The sequence below is a fragment of the Pterocles gutturalis genome, unplaced genomic scaffold (genome assembly GCF_000699245.1).
Source record: "Pterocles gutturalis isolate BGI_N339 unplaced genomic scaffold, ASM69924v1 scaffold23994, whole genome shotgun sequence".
NCBI classification, from domain to species: domain Eukaryota; kingdom Metazoa; phylum Chordata; class Aves; order Pterocliformes; family Pteroclidae; genus Pterocles; species Pterocles gutturalis.
The window spans coordinates 67,671-79,411 of record NW_010131425.1 but is presented as its reverse complement, the minus strand read 5'-3'; the positions used below and the strand labels follow the sequence as shown (position 1 = coordinate 79,411).

Here is an 11,741-nt window from a genome sequence, read left to right as displayed (position 1 = left end):
AGGTCAGGAGCTGTCTTGCCATACAGTCAATACAGTAGCTACCACCTCCAGGCCTGAACTGTGCCTAGCTGGGGCTACCAATATCCCTTATTTTTTCAGCTAAGCAGTTGGTTTAAGATCACATCTCTGGAAAAGGAGGTAAGAGGAAGGTAAGACCCATGGCTTTATTTTAGGGCAGTTCAAGTCTGGCGGGGAAGGAATGGGTGTTAGTGATATTTGTATGTCTGATTTTGGAGTTTGCCCAGACCACTTGCAGGGTTAGGGAAGCTCAATTCTCTCCATTGCAACTGCTTGAACAAAATGTTGCAAAGCTAATAAATACTATTTACAACAGTAACAGGAAGATGGCAAGGAAAGGAAAATGCAGCACAATCTGAGAACGGGTCTACGTAAGAAATTCCATCAAGGCATCTAGAAGCCAATAAATTAAATCCACATGGTCCTCTCAGGAGGCACTTCTGGTTTAAGCCTTACATTGATTTAGTTTGTTGGGAAGAAACTGATTTAAGCTAAACATATTAGCCTTAAGCAGACTAAAGGACATCCACCCAAAACATTGCATAAATTTAACAAAACCTGCTTTCTAAACAGATTTAGTTAAACTAGTGTAATTCTCCCACACAGACAAAGTGTGACAAGACAGCGACTGATCTTTGCTTCAATTCCACAAGGGTGGAAGGAGTAGGGAAGCCTACTAGGATTGTTTTCAACCCAGAGAGAAACCTACCCCACTAAATGATAAAGGGGCTGCAGGGGAGAAGAGAGGAAGAGCTAGGGGAGGACAATTCAGCGGCATCATCCATCATCGCCCACCCCTCTCCTGTCTGTGCTGTTAACCCCACAGTATCCAGGGCCCATTCTTGTCCCTTCAGAAGCAGACTACACAGCATGCTTCTCAATCCCCCCAAGAGGCTCAGGTGCTGTAGATCAGTAGGCACAGAGCTGTGGCTAGATTCTGAGCAGCGTTATGCTGCATTTCCTCTTTCTCTCAATTCCCTCTCCCAAGAAACCTATCACCCACATACTCCCATCAATTCTACATATTCCACTCTTCTACAGAATGTCTTTGTGCTCAGATTAGGATGTGTGCATGCACGCACACATACCCACCAGCCACCGGCACACTGCTGGCATCATCTGCCATCATAATTCAATCCTCCTCTTGCAGTATCAGACAGGAGAGGAATAAAAGCAAAGACAGGGACTTTGTGTGAAGTGAGGAAGGGAGTTACAAAGATGAGAGATCCCATCTGCAGTCACAGCCTCACCAGTCAATGCAGAAGTTGAACTCCCTCTCTTTTGTGCTTTGGTTCACTGAGGATGACAAGTCAGGGGGACTTTGGTTGAAAATATGTGGGAAAAAGGGAAGTCAAGAAAAAAGGCCTTTTTATTTTTAAGAGGTGGCATTGACTCTTCTATCTATTTCAATTATCTTCAGTGTTTCATTTCCTTCTAGTTCGGAGTTGACTCTGCGGGGAACAAAAAAACCAAACCAACAACGGTTAATGCTAATAGTAATTTTTAAAAGCACATATCCTGCTTGAATTCGCTAATGCTAAAAAGGCACTCAGGATTTACCAGGTACTTGTCAGTTGGAGTATGGTAACACACTGAATTAGTCATCTCTTTGACTCTAGGTATAACTTTGACACAAGTGCTCAGAAGGCATACTTGGGGTGATATGGCTCATCCTAGCCCTCAGAATAGCATGCTTCCAAACAAAATCCCTCTTTGCACTCTTTGGTGTGCTTGCTCCTGCTTGTTAGCAGAGTCCAAAACCTGGGCCAACAGGACAGTGGCAGGACAAGAAAAGGTAGAGTGGAAAGAATACTGCACCCACGTATTTAAACTAGTGAATCTCCCTCTTTGCAGAGGGCGCAAAAACTTACATTTACGCTAAAAAAAATATTATGAAGGAGCTCTGTGTTAAGTAGTTCAGATAACTTTACAGGTCTGTCTCTTAACACTGAGTCCTGCAAACTTTCCACAGTGATGCTTTAGAGTAAGATCTAAAAGAAGCTCCAGCTCTTCACACCCTAACCTCACAGAAAGTCCAGTGAGTCACAGCCTCACACTTCCACCCAACTGACAAAAGCTTATTCCTTTAGGAGACACAGAAGTAAGCGCTTAAAGAAGTGGGCAGGCACAACTAACAGGCTTACAGGAGTTAGGTTTCTGGCAGAAGCACTAAGTTTGGTAGCTGTATTACTACAATATTGTTGCAACCACTTGTCCAGATTAACAATAACTTTGGTCTCTATCTGGAGAGCTTATAGGCAAACTCTTACTTCATGTTTCACAGTTCCCAGCACAGCTGAGCCCCTAGTCTTACTGCTGGCCTCCAGGCACAAATGACAGTGATGCTGAACACCCATATGACAAACAGCCCACCCTGCACTCACCTGTGCTGCTGCAGGCCCAGCAGCACCGATTTCTCTAGCCGTGTCTCGTTGGCTATCATGAACTGCATGATATCATCCTGCTGTGTTCCTGGCATGGCTTCCAGGGACAGCGCTGTGTACTTGGAGGTGTCTGCTTGCCTGTCATTGCGATCTGCAAAGGAGATCGGGCTTGACGACTCCTCCAGTTGGTGAGGCTCTTCATAAATTAGCAGACTCCTTGACCTCACTGCATACAAAGACAGAAGGCAATAAGAGATGAGAAACAGGCAGCTCAGAGAACAGCCCTGGTCATTTCAGGAAACAGAAACCATCAGAGCAGAACTTAAGCTGCAAAGGTCTTTTCATAGTGATTAACTGGTAATCTGATAGCGGAGGAATATACCACAGCAATGGTGCAAGGCAGGGATCAAAAAGCTCTGAATTATTCACAAAACAAGAACAAAATTAAACAATCACTTTGATAATATATGTTGAAAGCAACTGGTTCATTATGGGCATATAATACTAACAGTTTCCCACTCAGTTCTTGGACTCTTTGTTGACACTTGCGAAGGACACACCAGCTGATATCAGTTGCTCATTTTAACAGCATGAACATTTGCTACCGTGTAGAAATCCCACTACCTTTTACAGACCACTAGCTTTAGTTCCACAAACAGAAACAAAACTGCTTTAAACAGAAGTACCAAGCAGGCTAGTGGGGAAAGGCTTTGCCTGTGTCTATGAAGTCTTCTGCCACCAGAACAGCTTGCCAGGCTATCCTTTGAAAGACACAGGTATATCAAGAAATGTCTCACTAAGGTGCAGAAAAGCAAGGGGTGCTTGAGAAGGGGGGTTAGGGATGGGGGTGGAAAACAAATACTGAAGCACAACCAAGCAGGGAGCAAGACTGGGACAGTTGTCACTTACCAATGGAGTCTGTGTAGGACTCTGGCGAGGAATGCTGCCTGGGCAACACCATCTTTGTAGCAGAAGGATATGGCCCATAGCTCTGAGAGAAGCTGCCAAAAACTACTGCAAAGCACAGCACCACCATCTGGCAAAGGGAGGATGCAGAAGAGATAAGTGCACTAGCTCTTGGCACACACGTGCACATGAAAACTAAGAATCAACACAAAGCAGATCTTTGTTTTTTCAGAACAAATAATATGAGGCTATTTCATCACTACAGACAGTGTCTCTTTGCAAAGGCACATATATAATAACAATTCAGTGTTTAAAGGGGCAGATTTCAGCGCTGGAGTTTGTTTTCAATGTCTGCCACCATTTTGGCCTGTAGCATTATTTACTCCCAAAGTTGAAAAGCAGACACAACCACCACGTGTGTTTTACAGATGCTGTTGGGAATTTCCAAAGTTATTTCTGCTGCTGGCCCCAATCTTACTTTGAAGTGAGAGAGAAGCTGGCAGACTAGAAGAACAATTCAGGCCTTGAGAATCATCTCCATCAATTTATAGCACTATACAGTACAAAGGGAACTCGCTGGCTGAGAGTGAGTGTAAGGAGGGAAAAGGGAAGCTTCATTCTAATCCTTTTCTTATGTTGACTACTTTCACTGAAATAGGCCAGAGGCAGATTTATAGCCTTAGTCATATTTTTATTTGGACAAGCAAGTTTATTTTTACTGGTATCAAAAGGACTAGGCATCAAAGGTCACTCTCGTTTCCATTTTACAACTCTAGACACCATTCTCACATAAAGTATCGTACGAAATAATAAAACAGGTCATTCAGACGAGCAGTGCTCCTTCTTTCATCACTGCAGCATCCAATCAAAAGCAGAGGCCCAGTGTTCTCTAGAAACTAATGCCTTCCCACAACCATTAATCATCAGCCAGGAGTCTCACCTATCTCAAAATTAATTGTAAAATTTTGAAAAGAAGTTTCCCAACCTGAGAATTTGCAAGTGAGGGGCTTCACAGAACAAGGGGTGTGCCTTTGAGCAGAAGAGAATCTCATTCCCCTACAATTCCCAGCTTTAGGAATACTCACCATAAGACAGGTCCCTGTCTGCGTGCTAGCTGCCTTACACGAACGGGACACTTTCCCAGCAACCATGGCTTGGAGTCTCTGCAACTGCTGCAGAAGTGTTCTGGAAAGCAAAGACAACAGAAAAGCATCAAATGCACTGATCTACTTGCTGGTTAAACAGCTTTGTGCTTCAAATTCCACAACTGGCAATAATACAGCATTTATGACAAAGTACAGATCATTAAAGTCCTCTCCTTGAAGTTAGTAGCAAGGAATGTTTTTAGTTTTACAAGATTTTTACATGTGTTAGCAGTGGACCTTTCAAAAAGATCTTTTGGCTTTCCCTCAACTGGTGTCCCTGAACAATTAATTCTTCAGCACCTTCAGAAGGTTCTTACAAATCAAAACTGTATTTTCAATGTTTCTACAAGAAACAGTTCTGGTAAGTGTACAAACAATTGAAACTGCTCTACCTGCAAGTGACTAGATGCATATACAACCTGGTTCTCAGCAGGAGTTTCACCATTGTGTGAAAAGGTGCAGAAGCAAGTTTATAATGGCTCTAATTGGTTCTAGAGGTATACCACTACCTCTTTTTTCTGAAAACCTGCTGTACAGTGGTTTGGACCACATGCTGGACCATTTTCAATGGGAAGGTCTTAAAGCTAGACATAGGCACAGACTTCATTTCTCATAAATTAATTTATTAAATAAAGCGCTCTGCTATTTGCTGAAACCTCCAGGAGTTGACAAAAATCACAGATGCTTGAAGTGGCTACTCTGATTGTGTCTTTCAGAGGTCCTGTCCATGAAGAGGTCCCAACCACAGTGGGAATTCTGTTCTGGTTGGAGTTAACAGTCCAAGACCAGGAAGGTATTCTGTCTTCCTGGATATTTTTCTTTTGCTGTATCATCATCAATTACTACAGTTAGGATACTATCAATTTACATGGGAAATTATCTCAAAGAATGATTGATATAGGGTTTTCACAGCAGTTTTCATTTTGTTTTCATTAAAGCTTTTTAGCAGACAAGCAGTAATCAAAATACTTGCCCTCCAAATATAGTACAATTTTGCAACAGGATGTTAACTTTGCTCTTTGTTTCCAATTTTACTTTTCATTTTGCCTGTAAGTCTCACAACCTGTTGTGGAGGGTAACCCCTACAAAACTCCAGGCAACAGCTTTGGAGGCTGTGACGTCAAATGCTAAAGCAAGAGGCAAGGTTAGGATGTCAGAGAAAATAGAAGGATTATTTTAAGATCAAACTGCCTAAAAGCTAATTGTAGGACAGACCCAGAGGTGCCTTCACAGCTCAATATACACTTGTCTGCCTATTATTATAGATTTTTTTAATCATCAATTCTCATTGCTAATTAGGGTTTAATGAATTCAAGGACTTCAGGAATGCATTCTGAAATGAGCACAAGGCATGCTCACAGCACAGATTTATCTGGGCCAGCAGATCCTTCTCAACTTATTAAGGAAGGATGTCTTGCAACCTCTTGAGAGCATGTCTTATTCTGCCATATATTAAAAAAAGAAAGTGATTTGTGTTATTCAGTCCTTTATTCACTATTAGAGAGACCGCAGGCAAACTAAGAGATGAAAACACTGTCCATCATGTAAATGAGACCATCCAAATTCCCTGCTGCCTTCTGCATCTTTCCTCGATTCCTCCTCCCATCCACTACATGCCGTAGGGTTCACTAAGAATTGTGTACATGGTATGTATCACTTTGCAGCATAGAACGTGCTGCATGCAGTATTCCCACCATATCCCACCAGCTACGCTACACAGCAATGCCTTTTTAACCCTGCCATGTCTGTGCTATTATAGAAGATTTTTTTTCCCCTGTTTCAGGCCTGAGTCACTGGGCTCAACACAGAACAGCTCTGGGAAGTGAGGAGAAAGGAGCTCTCCTCCTCCCCAGCTCGGGGGCTGGCAGCAGCAGCAGCCCTGAAATGCTGATCACACTTGCCACTTTTTGCGGTGGCGTCAGTGAGAAAACAGCTAATGGCTGGTGAAGAAATCAACAGAGAAGAGGCAATTCCCCTCATTTTGCTCAGCTCTGCCTTTCTGTATCCAATTTAAAAAACCTGCTGGGCAGAGTGGGCCCAGAGAGCTGATTCCAAAATGCTCTTTTTGGAAAGTGTAATTAGGCAGCTTTTCTGAGATCTCACATACACAGAGATAAAATGTCTTTCTCCCCCAAGTAATTTATCTGTTTGAGCAGAGCTACTGTCTTCTTCTCAGCAGCCAAGGACTCAGTGCTGGGAGCCGACAGGATACAGGTGCATTTTCAAACTAAGAGCAGGAGCCAAGGCAAGAGCAAGAAACAAGTTTGTTTGTTCAAATATTATAACAGTTTACCCTGCCACTGCCAAAATGGGGCACTCCTTGGTGCTTTTATCCTCTGTTTGAATCTGGAATGGTGGAAGACTGGATTCCAAGGTCAAAAGATCTCTTCCCATGCAAAAGCTGCCTTCATTGTGACTGGATGGCTGCAGGGATGATCTGGACTAAGAGAGGGAAAAGGAGCAGCTCTTTGCCCTGTAGAACTGGAACTTAGGTTAAATGAAGATGCTCCCTCTAAATAGCAGCAGGAAGGCCACGAAAGCTTTTAGTGAAACACATTGCCTGTGGCTACGGCCTAACAGGAGAAAACGCAATCCTAAGGCAGCGTGCTTAGTGGGGTTTGCACCCACAGGGATTATTTTCACTGTGTCTGACACATTTCCCAGTGATATTCAATTAGAGGGTCACCTCCATAGGAAGTGTGAACGTGCTTTCACGCTTTTCCCTGCCAATGGAAGCACCTCATAGGAAAGCTGTAAAGTGACTGAAGACTCCTGCTCTCCCTTCCACACACTGCCAGCAAATTCACTCTGCCTATGATGTCTTGTTTTCATGTGCACCTTCACGTATTCATCTTCAGAAGAGTCCTTTTCACTACCAAGGTAAGGAACAAGTAAAGAGTTCCCCTCTGCTCCCATTGATGCTTTGATTAAGGAGAGGAAATTTGTCACTCCAGGACATAGCCACCTGGGAGGCTTCCTCAATTTGGTGTTTATGTTTAAAATCCAACATTGGTTTAAATAAAAACGACAGCTTCTAAAAGACACCAAACACTGTTTATTTTAATCAAGACTTTTCAGAGAATTTATCTACTTGGTGAGGAACAAAATCTAATTTTTATAAGGAGAGAGAAAAATAACTGTGTCTTCCAACTCTACACACAGATTCCTTCTCTGCCTGTCCTATTTATAGAAAAGAGAGCAAATCCAAAAGTAAGGTTTCCACTGAAAGACCAGAACATCTCAAAGCAGAAAAAAATCCACAATTTTTCCTCATTTGAATTACAAAGAAAAAATCCAGCTATTTTTCATCAAAGATGTTTCAGCATAAAAACACTGTCCTGCTGCTTTGAGAACAAGGAGTTGCTCTAGGGCTGCCACGCTTTGTCAGCTTTTATAGGGGTGGTCTTAAGTGAAGCACAAGATATCTCACTGCAACTTAAATCCAGATCCTTCACTCCTTGAAAATGGCTTTACGCGCCTCAAATAAAGGAACATCCATGCAAATCAGTGAAGTCTGGCAGCTTTGGTGCTGATAAACCTCTGGTGGGTCAGACTGATATGCAACTTGAACTTTAGGTGACTGCTCAATAGCCTGTCAGGAGCATGAGAAATGGAAGAACATCCCAATTGTATTTATAAAGCCACTGCCTTTACGGTGCCTGTCAGAGTGGAGATCTACGCAACTTGCTAGTCATTACTCCATGGGAGCAACCCTAGCAGCTACTTGCATGCATTGTCCGTCCCTGACACTCTCAACCATAAACTAATTGGATCCTATGTCTATCCTTTCTCCAGGAAAAGTGATCATCAAAATATTTACAAACATACACTCAATAGAAGCGTAAAAGCAAAACTATTTCTCATATGCCATATAGAATACCAGATGTTTCAATACTGTCTTTAACCCCAAATAGCCATGGCTCCCAGCTAGACAACGCTGGTGTCAGAGACCATACTCAACTCCCTAGATCACTGGCAGTTTCAGCCTTCAGTCCCAGTGCCAAAACGTGAGTGGATTAAGCCTTCTTGGTGACTGGGACAAGTCAGTTCAACTCTTAGTGCCAGCTTCTTCTCATGCCCTTTGCTTCTTAAAACAGCAGTACCCAACATGTCCAGATGCTACAGAAACCAATGAGAGCCTGGCTCACTTGTGGCTACAAGGCATAGCAGATATGCATGTAATAATGTATTTCCTTAGTTTTGAGAAAACTGCCTAGAAGGGAACTTAGATGGCTTTAAGGGGTTGAGTCACATAAATTAGGAGAGGAACCGTATGCTAGTGTTCTAATACTAAAGATGCCAAAAATGCTGCAGTCACCCACTCAGAGTAATGAGAATTTAAAACTCCCCTGCATCCCGATTCCCATACTAGCTACTATGAAGAAAATTAACTCTATCCCAGACAAAACCAGCACACAGTGACAGGATGCTGTGAAGACAAGTTCTGAAATATTTGAGCAGTTTCTGGATGCCACATCAAAGCTCTGTGCAAATACAGATCCCCAGCCTCCTGCCTTACCTTTTAAGATGCATAAACTTCAAGGGAAATGCTTCTGGATGCAAAGGTTTTGACCACATTTGCACCTTTTACATCTTTTCAGATTCAGAATTCCAGGCTAAGACAGGCTCTCCGGGAAGATTCTTCTAAATTTTTTCATGTTACTGAGAATACTGTAGGAACATTTTTACCAGAAGAAATTCTAGTGTTTCCATGGTTTGGAGATAGATTTTGAAACGCAGTCAGGGTTTTCCTAAAGGCTTAGGTATGTATCTGTGCAAAATGTGTTCTATATATAGAATAACATGCTCTAAAAAACTGATTGCACATACTGAAAAGAAACTCTTCTGTTCAATAGTTGTATGTTTTGGAAATTGCCCTTCAGTTCCTCTCAACTCCAGCCAGACTATAAAAACATGATACTGACTGACACCACATATATGTGCATGAGCTTTTCGCTAAGCAGCTATGGCCCCGTTTTCCAACAAGGTTAAGAAACAACTTTGTCTTCATCCACACTGAATGCATGAACATTTTTACATCTAATCACAGCTCTTATTTTCCTGTTATATTTCTTCCATTCTTACAATTTTTCACAACAAAAGAACAGCTCTAATGTTTGTAGATCTACTTTTAGATAAGACCTTCAATGACATCTTCATTTTTTCAACTGCATTGAACACTCAAAGTTGCCACTAAAGTCAACTGGGACTTTGCTTTGGGCATATTAAATAAGATACACACGTGTATGCCTGTGTGCTAGGTACTCTGAGAAAGAAAGTCCTAAATATTTAAATTTGGGCATCCAACAGTAAACTGACACTGCATAATTTTGACCATCACTGCTTTGAACTTTGATTCCTGACTGCACATAGGAGATGGACGTACCAGCTTGTGCTGGTTTTGGCTGGGGTAGAGTTAATTTTCTTCACAGTAGCTAGTATGGGGCTGTGTTTTGGATTTGTGTTCGAAACAGTGTTGATAATTCTGGGATATTTTAGTTATTGCTAAGCAGTGCTTATGCAGAGTCAAGGCCTTTTCATCACCCCACCAGTGAGTAGGCTGGGGATGTGCAAGAAGTTGGGAGGGGACACAGCTGGGACAGCTGATCCCAACTGACCCAAGGGATATTCCATACCATATGATGTCATGCTTTCCTGAAGATGGCTGCACACCTGCCTGCTGATGGGAAGCAGTGAGTGAATTCCTTATTTTGCTTTGCTTGTGCGTGTGGCTTTTGCTTTTCCTAGTAAACTGTCTTTATCTCAACCCGTGTTGGATGCCAAAAAGGACTGTTATGGTTTAACCCCAGCTGGCAGCTAAGCACCACACAGATGCTTACTCATTCCCCTCCCCCCCCGCAGTGTGAAGAGGGAGATAAACAGAAGAGTAAAAAGTGAGAAAACTTGTGGGTTCAGATAGTTGCACAATTATACACTAAATAAGAAAAGTAGTTCTTTGGGGTTAAGGTGAAAAAACACAAAGTAGTATGTTACATAATTCAGGCTTGAGGAAAGCAAGCACTTTTACAAATTTCTTAGTACTTCATTTTGAAGCCTTAACAGATTTTAGGTACAGTTTGCATCTAAATAGCCAAAACAGCATCAGCATGAATTACAAGAATATCTGTGCAGAGGGTCAAGAACATCTGCTTCTCTGCAGGAGATTACAAATCAATATCAATGCGATTTCAGAGGGAAGAAAACAATGCAACTCATCCAACAAACCCAGAGAGTGAAGGATTTAGAGATAATATCACTTAGCTAAATATCTTTAGAGTATTTAGCATGAGAGAATTAAGATCATTAAACAATAGTGAAGACGTTAAAGTTCCTGTCTAAAAGGAGGGACAATACCAACAAAGCTGTTCTCACAACTGCATCCACAACAACTCCAAAATGAAAAGAGCTTGTCAAATTTAGCTGAACTGGGGAGAACAACCACTCAGGAACACATTGTCCCTGAGTGGTTCATCCACAGCTGCACCTTTCCTTAGAGCAGCTGGCTTCAGCACCTCTTGGGACAGATCCTGGGAGAGAAAACTCTACTCCACACCTACACAACAATTCCTGGTTCTTCTATATACAACTCTGGAGGAAGATACAGGAGGCACAGAAATGGCTTGGCTCTCTTCAAATAAGCAGCAGATGTCTTTATGCATGAGCAGCATGTGGGAGACTCTCCAGCAAATTACAGTGCTACAGGGTCTGGCTCCATGAAATTAGAGATTGGATCCGGAGATCAGAAACAACACATGCCAATCAATTAGCAATACATTGGCTGCCAGACAAGCTCTAGGGCCATTTTCCACGATTGTGGGTCTTATCTTCAAAACCCAGCCTCCTCCCACACTTCAGTGCTATCCAGCATGTTCAGTGGTAATATTCAACGATCACTACAAATGCCTCTGATTCAAAGGTGTTAACAGTGGGCTTATCTAGTACCTACTCACTGGAATTTGCCATCATTAGAAAACACACCAAGCATAAGCCATGACTGACATGCCACTCTCAGCTAACATCCGATTAAAAGCTCAGCTATTGAACATTTTCTGCCACATGTCCTTCGAGAAAGCCACCACTGAGTCACCCATTTCTTTGGAAATGAAGAAACGAAGAAACACGCAGTTTATTTTTCCCCTCCAAATGAAGGGAATTCTGGGATGCGAGTCAGTTAGAAAGGTGTGCAATAATTTCAATGCCACCTCGTAGTCCAGAAGGAACTAATAATGATTCCTGAGCTTCAGCACTGTAATTTCTGGAAGTGTCATGCTCCAGGTCAAGGTCTCCT

General features: G+C 42.3%; 1 protein-coding gene across 1 annotated transcript in view; it reads right to left on the bottom strand.

The window, feature by feature from the left end:
• Window positions 1-1,012: 1,012 nt before the first annotated feature.
• The window catches only part of CREB3L2 (cAMP responsive element binding protein 3-like 2), a gene marked incomplete at its 5' end in the record, with an annotated part of 33,575 nt that continues 22,846 nt past the window's right edge, over window positions 1,013-11,741 (bottom strand). The window contains 4 exons of the mRNA XM_010080611.1: window positions 1,013-1,469; window positions 2,403-2,628; window positions 3,312-3,438; window positions 4,394-4,493. Of these exons, the coding sequence (XP_010078913.1) occupies window positions 1,394-1,469; window positions 2,403-2,628; window positions 3,312-3,438; window positions 4,394-4,493 (529 nt within the window). The remainder of the gene's footprint in view (window positions 1,470-2,402; window positions 2,629-3,311; window positions 3,439-4,393; window positions 4,494-11,741) is intronic.